Consider the following 15,067-nt stretch of genomic DNA (forward strand, 5'->3'; position numbering starts at 1 on the left):
ACTTCCCTGGCTCAGGGTCAAAGGAACTGCAGTCCAAAGCAAGAGCTTCTTGGTTACAGCTTAAAGCTGTCAGCCAGGGAGACAAAGTGGGAATATTTGACCTTAAAGACTGTACCCGTCCCACTAATGCAAAATCTGACAATAGGAAACACCTCTCAATCTTTTGGGATGCAGGAGAATATATATACACATGCCAAATGTAATTAAACAGAGTTACAAAGTGACCAGTGGCAGTCTAAGATTAAAACCATGCTAACATAGTTTTTAAAATTTAAACTATTTGAAAAAGCTATTGGTTATTTTTGGATTAGCCCAAAGCATATTGCCATGAATACACCCAATAGTTGTTGTTTTTTAAATAAGGTCCTCTGAAACATACTCACCTCATTATTTTTTCCATTTTTGTTATTATTGCCCTGAGAAATCATTTTTTCCAAAACGGAAAGCAGATGCAAGGCTTTCTCAGCCTGGTAAGTTAGCAGATACAAGTCTACAAGCAGGAAGCACACAGCCTGGGCAAACTTCTCTTCTACATCAGACAAAGAAAGGAGAAAGAAATATTATATTTTTAATATGTAGCCCACACTAATCCATAACTGGGAAAACACCCATAGCCATAAAGCACTGTCATAAAGTGTTCTAAAATTAATTTGAATGCACTATATATGGTGATCCTGATGAACAAACCTACAAACACTGAAAATGTTGACCTGTCAACATTAAAATACCGTATATACTCATTCATTAGCCTGTTCGTTTGTAAGCAGACTCCTCCCCCCCCGCCCTCCCAAGATGGATAGGTAAAAATAGTAAAAACCGTGTGACTCTTTCATATGCCAACCCTATATTTCAGGGGTTGGCACACTTTGGCTCCCAGCCCGTCAGGGTAAGCCACTGGCGGGTCGGGATGTGTTGTTTATCTGGAGCGTTCACAGGCACGGAGCCCCTCAGCTCCCAGTGGCCGCAGTTTTCTGCTCCCATTGGCTGGAAATGGCGAACCACGGCCACAGGGAACTGAGGGGCTCCGTGCCTGTGAACGCTCCAGGTAAACAAAACGACAATATATTAGATAGATATTCAATTCAATGATTTCATAGAGTTTAAAATCATCAAATTTTAGTGTAGACCCATTTATAAGCTGACCCCTGCTCTTTGATGCGTCACTTTACCAAAATTATTTGGCTTATGAACAAGCCTATACAATATATAATATTGAGACAATTAAACATTTCCTCTTAAAAAAAAAATTTATTTTGAAAGTTGGTCTAACTGGTAAGCACTGGAGAACCAATCCCCTAAAGGGATCAATGTGGGCAGACCTATATGGCTACATGGAATCCCATCAAAGTCAGTAGAATTCTACACAAGGCTAAGTGTCTCTGCATAGATGCCTTTGAGACTGAACCCTAAGTTCATGTATGATATCATACACCAGTATGATAGTTGGCATATAAAAAATTGACAATGTGTTGTTCCTTCGGTTGCTCTCACTTAATGGATTTACTGACAACGACCCGCCCCACCCCACCCCCACACACAAGCATGCATCAGCAAACAACCTTAACACTTCTGTAGCTCAGCAAGGTTTCTAAATCCTATCAGGCAAGCACAGCACCATTCCACTACACAGAGAGCCACTGTTTACAGTTATGGGGGACTTAATTTTCAAAGGTGAGTGCATACAATTACATACAAGTTATCCCACAGTTGCCAACTTTCATGCAGTAAATAAGCACCCAGACTTCACAATAAGCCAAAAATCAAGGTGATCCCATTTCAAAACAAGCCAATTCCTAAGAACCCCAACACTCTATGTGACTAGATCCCGCCGGTGTGCAGTCTGGGACTGTGGTGGGCCTGCTGTGCACCCTTGACTCTTTACCCCACTTGCCCCTGCTTTCTGGGAGCTGATCAAAAAAAAGAAGCAACAAGCTACAAGCCATAAACTAGCCAACAAGCAACTCACAAGCTAATTAAGACAAAAACAAGCCCAATTTCTGCGTTTTTTCGTGGGTTTGGCATGTCTGGTTATCACAGTTCCTTACAGCTTGTGTAGCCCTATAGATTATTTGCACGCGCGCACACACACACGAATTGCATTGTATGCTTAACTGCCCATTTGTTCATGCACATATAAGATTCTGCATGTACAATCATGGTATTTGCACATGCATCTTCGGAAAGAAGTCAACCCCTTAACATCCATTTCATATTCAAGATAAAAATAATATATGTTCTCCTGCAGTGTTTCCCAAACTTGGGACGCCGCTTGTTCAGGGAAAGCCCCTGGCAGGCCAGGCTGGTTTGTTTACCTGCCACGTTCGCAGGTTCGGATGATCACGGCTCCCGCTGGCTGCAGTTTGCAGCTGCGGGCCAATAGGGGCTGCAGGAAACGGCACAAGCTGAGGGACATACCAGCCACCACTTCCTGCAGCCCCCATTGGCCTGGAGCGGCGAACCACAGCCAGTGGGAACCGCGATCGGCCGAACCTGCGGACACAGCAGGGAAACAAACCAGCCCGGCCCGCCAGGGGCTTTCCCTGAACAAGCAGCGTCCCAAGTTTGGGAAACATTGTTCTACTGCTATCTTAAGACATAGCCCCCATGTTTGAATCATGCTTCTCTTGATATACACATACTGCACCTTCTTTATTTCTAAATCTCAGCTACTGTGTGTGCGCGCGTGTGTATCAATTGCTAATGCAGATCATTCATATTTATATAATACACACACACACACACCCTCTTAATCAGAAGAATCAATCACAAGAAGCTTTCGGTCAAGAAACAGTTTAATAGTCTGCAGCCATTAAACCAGAGGGGAACAAATATAAGAAATAACTTTGCCTTCCTATCTACATACCAAAAGGTTCTATAAACTGGTAAAGCTTCTCTCCAACCGATATTGCTTCAGTGTATTGACGCAGATGATACAGAATAACCGCCTGATTGTAGTAAAGCATGCTGTTTTCAACATCGTCTAAGCCATCCATTTCTTCAACAGCTGAATGAACCTACCAAAAAAAAAAAAAAAAAAAAAAAGTAAATTTGTTTTAGTCAGAATTCCTGTATTCACTGTGGGGGGAAAAGGTCCAATATTTGGAAACAATAGTTAAAAGCTATGGACTGATCCACGTATGAAGATAAAGAAAATTTCACCTTCTACTCATAGGCTAATAAACCCTTATATAGTGTTAATGGGAAGTATTGATATAAACAAAGCATTTACGAACATAATTAAATTAAAAGCAGAAAATAAAACTACTTGAATAACCAAGACACTATTCTATCTAAACTTTACAAATTATTTCTTGTTCTGTCAACTGATAGAGGGCCCCAACCGTGATGTAAGCGGAAGACACTACTTGAATTCAAAAAGCACCTCACTATTTTTGCATTACCTGATTCTTCAGTTGATTAAGTGTTTGTTTCAAGTTGTCTGTTGTAGTCTGGTTATTTTTACAGAACTCTGCAACAGCTGTATTCAAAGTTATTTTGTAGTCATCTTTGTTTATTTCTTGCAAGCAGCTAAGATGTTGCAGACAAGCATCATAATTCCCAGCCTGTAAGTGGGAGCACACACATCAACAATATACATTAGGAAAAAATGTTTAATCAACATGTTAGTAACTCAATATAAAAGTACTCTCTTCCAGTTTATAGAATAAAATTGTATTTCCACTCTTCACACCCATAAAGACAATTGTTTCCTGCCAAGCTGAAACACAAAACATAACTAAAGGTGTGCTGTAATGGGAGACTGATGAAAATTAATATGGGAAACAAATCTAAAATTGAGCACAAGATTCAAAGAAATTGAAAGAAATCTGTGAAAGAAGAGTTGAAATGGAAGAATCCTAAAATTATTTGAAAGGGAAGTTTCTAATGTATTCGTCCTTGTTTATATTAGCCCTCTGGAATCTTGAAACTAAAACCTGTCTTCCTTTCAGAATTTTCACAATCCCTTCTCCAGTCATGAGTACACTTTTTTGTTATTGTAGAGTTGCTTATAAATATCAGGCTATAACTCTGAGGGGAAAAAAAAAAAACACTGAGGCATCTGAGTGGGGAACATATTAAAGTGTTAGCCTATACAAACAAACATATAAAAAAATAAATGCAGGTGAAGTTTGAGATCTACCAACTTTAATAATCCAGCTTTAAATAAACTACTTCACAATTTATTTGAGGGCATGTGCAACAGGGTTGGTGTATTCCAGCAACTGGTCATCTAGGCCTCAGTTTCTCCTCTGACTTGCACATACTCATGTGTTTCACGTAAGTCTCCACTTGGAGTCTGGTTTATTATGACAGAGCAAAACTATCTTTGGCCTTCCACCTGCAAGCAATTCCTTTGTTAGACAGCAGGGTTTCACAATAGTCAATTGCACTCTCCCCTGGGTAGCACAGATTTCAGCAGCGCCACCTAGAGGTAGTGCTGCTGAGGTGATGGGGAACCCAATCCCTCCTCCTGCTCCAGCATCAAGTGCCATCCCGGAGTGGTAATCTTCTCTGGCCTCAAGTTCCTCTCCTCTCTTCATCCAGAGACTACTTCCTATCTAACTTGTCAGGCTTGCAGATTCCTTCCCTTATCTGCCACTACTTGATGCACTCAGAGTCCAACACTGTTCTCTTGGGTCTCCCTGAGCTCTTCTTAGCAAGATATTACACAAGATCTTACTCTTTCCCCTTCTGCTGATTCTACTACACTGAGCACCCCTGGGCTCCTCTCTCAGCATCCTCCTGTCAGGGAGCTCTGCCAGAAAGGGAAATGACAAAAACATTTGACAAGGTTACTTATGGGCAACTTAACACTAAGCAATACTGACAACTGGAAGTGTAGATGTGGTTCTGTCTTCTTTTGTCACCTCCTTAGAACCGGATATGTTAAAAGTCTTCTAGGTACAGAGACATTATATCATGAGTGGATAAGCAAAGTGGGCTGGGTCCATATTAGAACCAATAACAAAGGTAGCAGTAGGTCATTCAAATCCAGTTAGAATAATATGAAATTAGCTCAAAAAAAATCCTTTCCCACTATCCAAAGAGGAAAAAAGTTAAGGATACCTAAGACAGGACAATAGGATGTGGAATCACTTGAGAAATGAGAGGGTGATAATGCCACTAGAGCCTATATTAGGACAATTTTGTTCACTTTATATAACAATATTGTATAAGCAATATTGGCATATGATCAACAAAATGGAAAAGGAGGATGGACATCTAAAATGAGCAACACAACCAATTCAAATGATTTGGATAAACTAGATGTATCATAAGAAAACTGGTTTATGAAATTCAAGGTAGAAAAAAGTAAGTACAAAGAAAAACAAAGAAACGGAAACATACCTCCAACAGCCATAAGCTACAGAATACAAAACAGGAATGAAATATGAAATAAGAAGTAAATAAAATTAAAAAGCTTATAGCTTGTGCCTTCACATTACTAAATATACAAACAAAAGCTTCCAGGAAGTATAGGAAGAGGTATTGAACACAAGTTACCAAATTATTGTGTGTAAGTCCTTTATGTGGACATTTAAATGTTGTGTAGTGTTCAAAAGTATACTACAAAAGTATATTCAGCAGGACAGCCAAAATGATAAAGGAACTTCGCTTTTTTAAACTATTTTGAAGTCCACAAATTGATAGCTAAAATTAGGGAAACTTTTCTTCAGTGAGTGCACACAGAGTTGACAGAACTGTCACAAAATAGCTGTCTGCTTATTTTACCCAATTCTCACCAATCACATAGCATTGATAGTGACTGAACTCTGGGAACCTAGAAAAAGATTTGGTTATGTTTCTGTTTGCCCTAAATTCAAGAGCCCTCTATGTCTTCTCACATTATATCAGATATCTTAGATTAATCAAAATGGACATGTCACTATATTATAATGAAGTCTGCTACTAATTTAGATTTAATTTATTTATGTTGTTGATACATTTACTATTACTCTTGAAAAAAAAAAAAAAGGGAACAAATTGGTTGCCAGGTGATAGTTTAAATAATCAAGTAAGTTCAACAGAAAGTTTTGAAGTTTAAGCCTTTTCTTACATTAAAAGCTTGTAATGCACTACTTGACAGCTCCTTTTCCTGATCAGTAATCCCAGAGGAAGTAACTGTTCCTTCATGTTTCTCAGTTCCCTGATCTGAAAAAATAAACAGAAGAGTACAGAAAACATTAGTTATATTTGCAACTAAGGTTAATAAACATAACTCCATTCCTTCCATTACACATTCCCTTCCTTTCCCTCAAGATCTTCTTATTCATACCTAAAGCACCTTAAGCAATGATAGCAACACTGTAAAAAGCTAAATTCAACTCTGAACTGATAGTACTATAACTTCGGAATGAAAAATTTCACCCCTGAAAGCTAGAATTCCTCTGCTGAAAATTGGAACAACAACCTTCCCTTACTAAGTTACTTGTAACGTATAAAGAAAAAAAAGGAGTATTAGTGGCACCACTAGTCCTCCTTTTCTTTTTGTAAATACAGACTAACATGGCTGCTACTCTGACACTTGTCATGTATAGACATCACATCACCATTGATTCATTTTCACAGTGTATCTTAAACGGAGTAACTTACAGCTGTAAATTTGTACATAAAAGGATGATTTTAGATTTCACTCTTAAAAGTATGGGGTTTTTATATTCACAGAAAATAGCTGGCAAAAACCATTACTAGGATATTACTAAAATAAGTTTATCCAGCAGCATTATATTAAAAAGATGCACACTGCATAGAAACCACATACATAGTCCTGAAGCCCACAAAATGATATGAACCACTATGTTTTTTCACCCTTGAAGAGAAGAGTTTCCTATTTCTCATGTTTTGCTGTTTCAGTTTTACTCTAATTTATTTTTTGTTGTCATTTTATTGTGCATGGGGAGCTCTATAAATCTACTGTTTTCTTCTTCCCACTAGACACTAAAATATTAATCTATATGATCCTTAGTTATCTAACCTTATGCTTTTATCTGTAAATTACACAGTACCGTCTATCACAGTGGTCACCAACTCATCCATCGCGATAGACTGGTCGATCCTGGAGCCTCTGCCAGTCAATCACGATCTCCGGGCCTCTAAAAGTCTGGTGGCGCAGCAGGGGTCTGGCAGGCTGCCTGCCTGCCCCAGCCCCTCGCTGCTTCCAGAAGCGGCTGGCTGCTGGCACATCTCTGTGGCCCCTGCGGGGAGCGGGATCTGCACACTGCCCCTGCCCCCAGAACAGTCCCCGCAGCTCCCACTGGCCGGGAACCGGCCAATGGGAGCTGCGGGGGCCGCAATTGCAGGCACAGGCAGCACGTGGAGACCCGCTGCCCCCCTCCCACCCAGGGGCCGCAGAGATGTGCCAGCAGCCAGCCGCTTCTGGGAGCGGCATGGGGCCATGGCAGGCAGGCAGCCTGCCTGAGCCTCGCTGCACTGCCAACCAGGAGCCGCCTGTGGTAAGTGCCTCCCAACCATAGCTCGCACCCCCTCCTGCACCCCAACCTCCTCCTGCACCAAACTCCCTCCCAGAGCCTGCACCTCTCACGCCTCCCACATCCTGCCCCAGCCCGGAGCCCCCTCCTGCACCCAAACTCCCTCCCAGAGCCCACACCCCTCACTCCTGCACCCCAACCCCCTGCCCCAGACTCAGCCAATGCACACCCCATAGTTGAGAATGTTACACTGATTTGTGACAATCCCTGAAGGATTTTGGATCTATAAACCACAAATGACACGAATAAAAAGGAAAACTCATGAAATGTCCAGTGGATGCTATGAGATTAGGTGCAGTATGACCAAATGACCCCTGCACCCAAACCCCCTCCCAAAGCTTGCACCCCAAGCTTGCTCACTCCTGCACCCCAACCCCCAGGCTCAGCCCAAAGCCCCCTCCCACACTGCAAACCCCTCAGCCCCAGCCCAGAGCCTGCACCCCCCTCCCATACACCAATCCCCTGCCCCAGCCCAGTGAAAGTGAGCGAGGGTGGGGGAGAGAGAGCAATGGGGGGGGGGGGGGAGTGGAGTGAATGGGGCGGGGCCTCAGGGAAGTGGCAGGGTAGATCTTGAATTGATCTTAAATTCAAAAAGTGATCTTGTGCATGAAAAGGTTGGAGACCACTGGTCTATCATGTCATCATTGCCATATCTTAAGCATCTGCCATTGCCCATTCCCATATTATGAGAAAAATAAATACGCAACAGCAGCTATGGACATCTACACTTTAGAAGTCTCGTTAATGAAAATTTTACATTAGAAAATGAAGTGACACTTGGTAGGCTACTTATTGGTTAAGCTTGAAGACAGAAAGATAGCAACACATCTCCTTTCGTACCTGGAAATAAGTTATAATGAACGCCGACTCAGGCCCAAAAAAGTGCCTTCAAATTTTTAATATTCCACATTTACATTAACAATTAACACAAAAAAAATTACACTAATCTAGTATCAAGATTTTCAAAGCATAAGAACCCCAGCTCCTGAAAGGTAATGAGTGACCTCAATTCACATTGACTTCAACTGGAGTTGGGATCACTTTGCAGCACTGCTCAGCAGTTACTGGAACACATGAGGATTGCTACAGAACTCTACCGTGTTCTACCTATGAGTTAGGAGGATCCCAGAGCCCAGCCTCCAACCTGAGCCCAAAAGTCTACACTGCAATTAAACAGCCCCACAGCCCAGGCCCTGTGAGCCAGAGTCAGCTGGCATGGGCCAGACATGGGTTTTTAATTGCAGCATAGATGTACCCTTAATGACTCTGATTCCTCCTTTAGATCTTGTGGTGGGGCAGGGAACTAGCCAATGCTGTGGCCCTCCACAACACTAGGGAATAAAAGAACCAAGCTGCCCCAGAGTATTTATGTTACAAATTACTATCTGCTATACATGTGCAGTATAACCATTAACTAGTTTGGAACACATTAAGAGATGAATATTTGCACAGTTGCAAATAGGTATCTTTCATCATTAACAGTTCAAAATAGGAAACTATTTGCCCTGCCCCCAAACTCAATGCAAAATTTGAAACCAATATATTTAGTTAAATGAGTAGAGTACATACAAAATAAATTGTCAAATACAAAGTTCCTTTCACACCCCCCACTGCTTAACTCGGAAATAGATTTAGCCAAATATTCAAAAATAAAAAGTTAACCACTGAGCTGAGACCAACTGTCAGAAGTGATAGGCCAGAAAATTCCTCGGTTAAGTGAAACTGATTGGGGGGGGGAGAAAGCGCACGAGAGAATTATTAAACTCATAACTCCTTAAAGTTGAAACAAGTAAATTCATTCATTCTTGCCTGACCATCAGTACACTACATCACAATTTTTGGAAATCTTCACAATCCATTGCTAACTTTGAGCACTCGGCAGCTGGCCATCCAGTGATCTGCCATACACCATCTATCCATTCCCTCGCTGGTCATCTGACTCTCCACCATTCCTTCTATAATAATTTTCTCAAGGTTATTTCTACCTCTATCTCTTATGTGACCAAAGCACATAAATCCGTGTCTTATTAATTTCTAACACAAGGGTCCACTTCTCTCCAATAATATTTCTAACACAGGCATTTGTCCTTTTTTCAATCCAGAAGATACACAAGAGCCTTCATCAGCACCCAATGATTCAAAGCTATAAATCGCTATGGAAAAAATTAGGATTTTCACGAGTCGCAACTTTGCACATTTCGAGATGTCATGTTTTTTCCATACTTCCTTAAGGGAGTCCATAGCTGAGAGAACTATGCATAGTCTTCTTCTGATTTCTTTGGAACAGCCACCTTGGTTGAAAAACCATTACACAGGTGACAGATTGGTTGAGTAGAATTCCAACATATAAACCACCCAAATCTGGAGCTTTTTATTGTTAGTTCTCATTTTAGACCCAGAACTAAGTATCTAACAAATCCTTTAGCTGGCCTTACAATTTAATAAATTGGGGGGCGGGGGAGGCTTTAAAGAACATCTGTACTGTTTCTTACCCACTCTCACAAAATGGAAGTTGCAGACAAATCTTGTCATACCATGTCAATTAAAACACACTTACAGAAATTAAATCTCTGAGTAATTCTCTATGAAGTGGTTGTCATTACAAATTGACACATTTAACTACCTTCCATTGGAAAGAAGGCCAACTTGATAGGCACAAAGGCACCACAGAGATGGGCTCTTTTGTGGAACATTCTGGTAAGTATGAATGTAGCACATCATCTCTCTTTTTCCAATTCTCCAATAAATCATTCCACTCATAACTGGGTAGCCTTCGCAGTCTGTGTGCTATACCACCAACACTGATAAGTGACAGGAATTTTCTGATACATATGTTAAGTAAAAAACCAATAGCCATTTTTTTTTTTTTTTTGTCGCTAGCTAGAGAGCTATTTAAGTTTTCTCTCAAAAGGCTTTCAGTATCATCCAAAATTTACTTGCTGGTACAGAACTGAAGCAGACAACTCTTTAAGCTTCATTTTTTGCAATGTATCTTCCGCAGAAGTATTCTGGGAACTGGATTCATTTCTCCTAGTTTTATTGTTTCAGCTCTTTTCTGGAGGAAGTAATATTTTTCTTTTTCAAAGTGGTAACAAAAGCACTACTAAAGACTTAGCTCTTAGATATTTGTCATGTACAGAATACAAGGGGTTCTTAAATGCAGGTGTTAGCATTTCTAAACAACACCAAGTTTCCTCTGGAATGACATTAGATGTTGGATTCCCTGAAGACTTTCCTAGACAAACAAGCTGAGGACTTTGCAGCCCTTGTGTCAGCTTCTCCCTTCCTTTCCATTGCTGACAATTCAAATGCCAGCCATATTCTTTAATGGGACTGATGATACAACTAACCATTCACCTTGGTTTTTATTAAATTTCTCAGTCGCTTCCAAGTCCAAACTATTTGTAATCTCCACAGCTGACGATAGTTTCTTACCAGAAAGAGTTTGCATCCACTGCCACATCTCTTCTTTGCTCTGCCAAAAGAAGTCACCATTTCCCACGGAAATAGTAGAAGACCTCTTATCCCAAACTTGGACCACTCTGCTGACATGGTCCAGCAGCTGTGGCTCATCCTCTGAAGCCAATGGAGCCCAACTCTCCAAAACCTTCATACTCAAGTTAACAGACTCCATCTCCAACAAAACCAAAGTTATTTCTGTGTATGAAGCAAGTAGAAGAGGTCCTGATCCAGAATCTTTACAGGATTAATAAATCTCATCATAATTGGTCTCATGCTGCACGATACCCTTAATCCTGTAGCAAGGTACAGAAAGCCAGCATTCCCTGTGTAAAGGTTCACCTGATTTGCTGAAAGCATCTGTTAACGGTAAACTGAGAAGTGTTAAATTGAAAATATAGAACCTCAGAATGTTGAGGACTCAAATCTGATTGGTGGATCCATCATGTAAGAGTTCTCTGCAATGCACATTGTCTGCAGTAATTGAAGCTTCCTTAATGTCTTAGAACAAGGGATCGATTGCACCATCATGGAAAAAAAAAAAAAACAGCTTATAGTGGTGTGGCCAACCTGTGGCTCCGGAGCCACATGCGGCTCTTCAGGGCCGGAGCTACAGGCACCAACTTTCCATTGTGCTGGGGGGTGCTCACTGCTCAACCCCTGGCTCTGCCACAGGCCCTGCCCCCACTCCACCCCTTCCTGCCCCCTCCCCTGAGCCTGCCGTGCCCTCTCTCCTCCCAGTCTCCCCCAGAGCCTCCTGCATGCCACAGCTGATCAGGAGGTGCGGGGAGGGAGGGGGAGATGCTGATCGGCGGGGCTGCAGGGGGGGGGGAGGGGGATTTGATGGGGGGCTGCTGACATATTACTGTGGCTCTCTGGCAATATACATTGGTAAATTCTGGCTCCTTCTCAGGCTCAGGTTGGCTACCCTTGGTTTATAGCACCAGGACACCATTTCACAGCATGAAAATGTTGTATTATCTGCATTTCCATGGAACCAGGGTTCACACATACGATGCATTCATTTTTCTAATATCTGAACTGAAAAGACTGCTGCAGATAATGACTGTTAATAACAGTTGCTAAGCAGGATAAGCATTCCCACACACTGATTATAGCATCACCTCAAGCAACACAGAAGTTAAGGCTGTCCCAGTTTCTATTACAAAATCCTGTTTTCTTAATTTATCTGCAGTAGAGATGGGCACATGTGAAGCTGAGTCCAAAAGTAGTGTTTATTCTTCAATTACAGGAAAAACTGGTCAAGTAATTGTTAAACTAGTTATCCCAGAAAAGCAGCCGTTTCCCAGTTGCTTTAAATACTTCCTATGGAAGGCTGGATCACAGATAATCTACTAGTAAATTTCTGTACAGTTTGTCTTCACTACTAAAGCCAGTTAGGATACTTAAATAAAAGTTGAAATTGTGGGGTATTTTAAAGGACAAGCCTCTGTAATTACAAAATAGTAACATTACAGAAAAAGAGCAACTTGATGGCCTGCATAGTACAAAACACTAAGGGCTTGTATATACAGCATGGCAAAATGTGCCAGAGGAGTGTTATTTGTAGAGCACACTAACATCTTGCAATCTAACTGGCCCACGTAGATCCAACTGGAGTGTTCTAGCAGGTATATAGTTCGTGTTAACGTAGTCCTGTTTGAAGCAGGATCCACACACGGCAGTTACAGCACAATATTTTAGAATGTTTTACAAATCACACCACTCTTGTGGGCTTTGACAGCACACGTAGACAAGCCCTAAACAAGAAGTTTAGTGAAGCCTGAGCAAGATTCCTACTGGGAAGAGTTTTATGTTTGAACCAATTAATGTAAAACACGGAATTTTATTTACTTGTGGTTTTTTTTTTTTTAACGTTGTACATATTATATTCTCTGTAACATTTTCTTAAAATGTTCTTGAATTCTGGCTCTTCCTTATCCCCTTTGCCCCTCTTACCTTTCTCTATCAACCACATTCTAAATCAGGTTACAAGTTCAGGATACTCCCTGACATACCCTGCCACCATCCACGCCTTTGTAAACATGGGTTTGTTGCCTCAGCTTTTCTCAACTGTCTAGGTATCACACAAAGAGAAAGGCAATCTAATGTAGGTACATTTAAGGTACTTGCCACACACGATGGAGGAAACACTAATATACACTACTACTACTTGGACATCCAGAGATCTAAAGACACTGAAGAAATTTTTATGTTGTTTCCCTTATTCTTTTATGTCAGGGGTCCCCAACGCGGTGCCTGTGGACGCAATGGTGCACAGTGGGCAGTTGTGTGCGCCCGAAGGACACCGTGCCGCCAAAATGCCGCCGCTGAGCACTGCCACCTGAGAACCACCTGCCGAAATGCCACCGAGAAGCGTTGCCGTTTCTCGGCAGCAAGGTTTTTTTCCACTACCACTTCTCAATGGCATTCGGCAGTGGGGTGTTTGGCGCCCGCCACAGTCTGTTGGGAATAGGAATGTGCTATTCCCACAGAAACGGTGGGGACCGCTGTTCTATGTTATCTGAATTAAGTCTCAGCCAGTAAATTCTGCAAGCCCCAACTGTGGCCAGACTCTGGATTTATGACAACTGCATAGTTCAAATCCAATGCAATGGAGACAGAGCTGAATGTCATCTGCATACTGACTCTACCAAAGCACACCATGCCTCATATGCACATTGAACACAAGAGTTGATACAACAGACCCTTGTGGAAGCCCACTAGTGTGCCATTTAGGTAGATGGAACAATTGTGTATTACTACTCTCTAGCACCTCTCAAAGAAAATATAAGGAAGACTCTTAGTTTATTCCACACTATCCAAACCCATCTCTGCTATGACAGATGCCAACATATTTTCTGGTTTTTTTTTTAAATTGTCTTTAAAAAAAAAAAGTCACACTGCCTAAGCATAATATATAACATTGAAGATTATTCCAGTACCTAAGTAGAAAAGCAAGAATGTCGGACTTGCAGCATGCAATTAAAGTTCAATCTAATCTATTCAGCGCAGTGTTCTAAAAAAAAAAAAAAAAATCACATAAGTACTACTCACTATGCATAACTTCTCAGTTGTATTTTTAAAAAATGAATATCTTAATTAAAATTGGTATATGAATTGTGTGTGTGGGCATCCTGATTAAAAAAAAAAACCAAAAAAACTTAGGACTTTAGCAGAATGGAAACTTAATGTCAAAGACTGTATGCCAGTTCCTACACTATTTTAATTCTAAGGGTATGTCTTCACTACCGGCCGGAACAGCGGGCAGCAATCGATCCAGCGGGGATCGATTTATTGCATCTAGTCTAGATGCGATAAATTGACGCCCAAGCGCTCTCCTGTCAACTCCTGTACTCCAGCACCACGAGAGGCGCAGGCAGAGTTGACAGGGGAGCGGCAGCAATTGACTCACCACAGTGGAGACACCACCGTAAGTCCATCTAAGTACGTCAACTTCAGCTACGTTATTTACATAGCTGAAGTTGCGTAACTTAGATTGATCCCCCCCGTAGTGTAGACCAAAGCTAAGTGAAGTTATTGTTCATAATTAGGGCTGGTTGGAAAACAGGTTTATCTTCCTGTGGAAAATGTCAACAAAAAACATTTTTCATGTTTGTTTAAGTGTTCTGTGGAAATTTTTGACTTTTTAATGAAATATCAAAAACCTGAAAGATTCAGTTCAAATTGATATTGCAATGTCTCATAGTTTGGAGCTGCAGTTTGTGTACCTTATGTTCCCATTTTCATCTATGGGCTGGGCTCTCTAGCTGGACTAGATTTCCTGTGATGCACCACTTTCTCCACTCTGGGTGAGGGGAGAGGGTATGTTACAAGAGACAAGAGTCTCTAGCCATGGTGCATCATAGGAGACATAGTCCAGACAGTGAAGCCAGTCTCTAGAGGAGAATGGGAACATAAGCCACCTGAACTATAACTCCCATGAGGCACTACGGTGCTATCTTGAATAAAAACTTTTCTGTTTTTGATCATTCAGTTTCTCAAAATAATATTAACATTTTCAAAATAAAGCAAATAATTTTCACTAAAAATTTAGTCAAAACCCCACATTTCTTTTGAAAAACTGTATCAATGAAATGTTTTCAACAGCCTTGTTC

General features: G+C 41.2%; 1 protein-coding gene across 3 annotated transcripts in view; it reads right to left on the reverse strand.

Moving 5' to 3' along the window:
* The window catches only part of CNOT10 (CCR4-NOT transcription complex subunit 10), a 63,373-nt gene that overhangs the window by 45,866 nt on the left and 2,440 nt on the right, over window positions 1-15,067 (reverse strand). For all 3 annotated transcript variants that reach the window (XM_048838667.2, XM_048838669.2, XM_048838668.2), the window contains exons 2-5: window positions 6,059-6,153; window positions 3,402-3,563; window positions 2,864-3,014; window positions 384-529 (exon numbers count right to left, since the gene is read on the reverse strand). In XM_048838667.2, coding sequence (XP_048694624.1) covers window positions 384-529; window positions 2,864-3,014; window positions 3,402-3,563; window positions 6,059-6,153 — 554 coding nt within the window. The remainder of the gene's footprint in view (window positions 1-383; window positions 530-2,863; window positions 3,015-3,401; window positions 3,564-6,058; window positions 6,154-15,067) is intronic.

This window comes from Caretta caretta, chromosome 2, assembly GCF_965140235.1.
Source record: "Caretta caretta isolate rCarCar2 chromosome 2, rCarCar1.hap1, whole genome shotgun sequence".
Taxonomy (NCBI): domain Eukaryota; kingdom Metazoa; phylum Chordata; order Testudines; family Cheloniidae; genus Caretta; species Caretta caretta.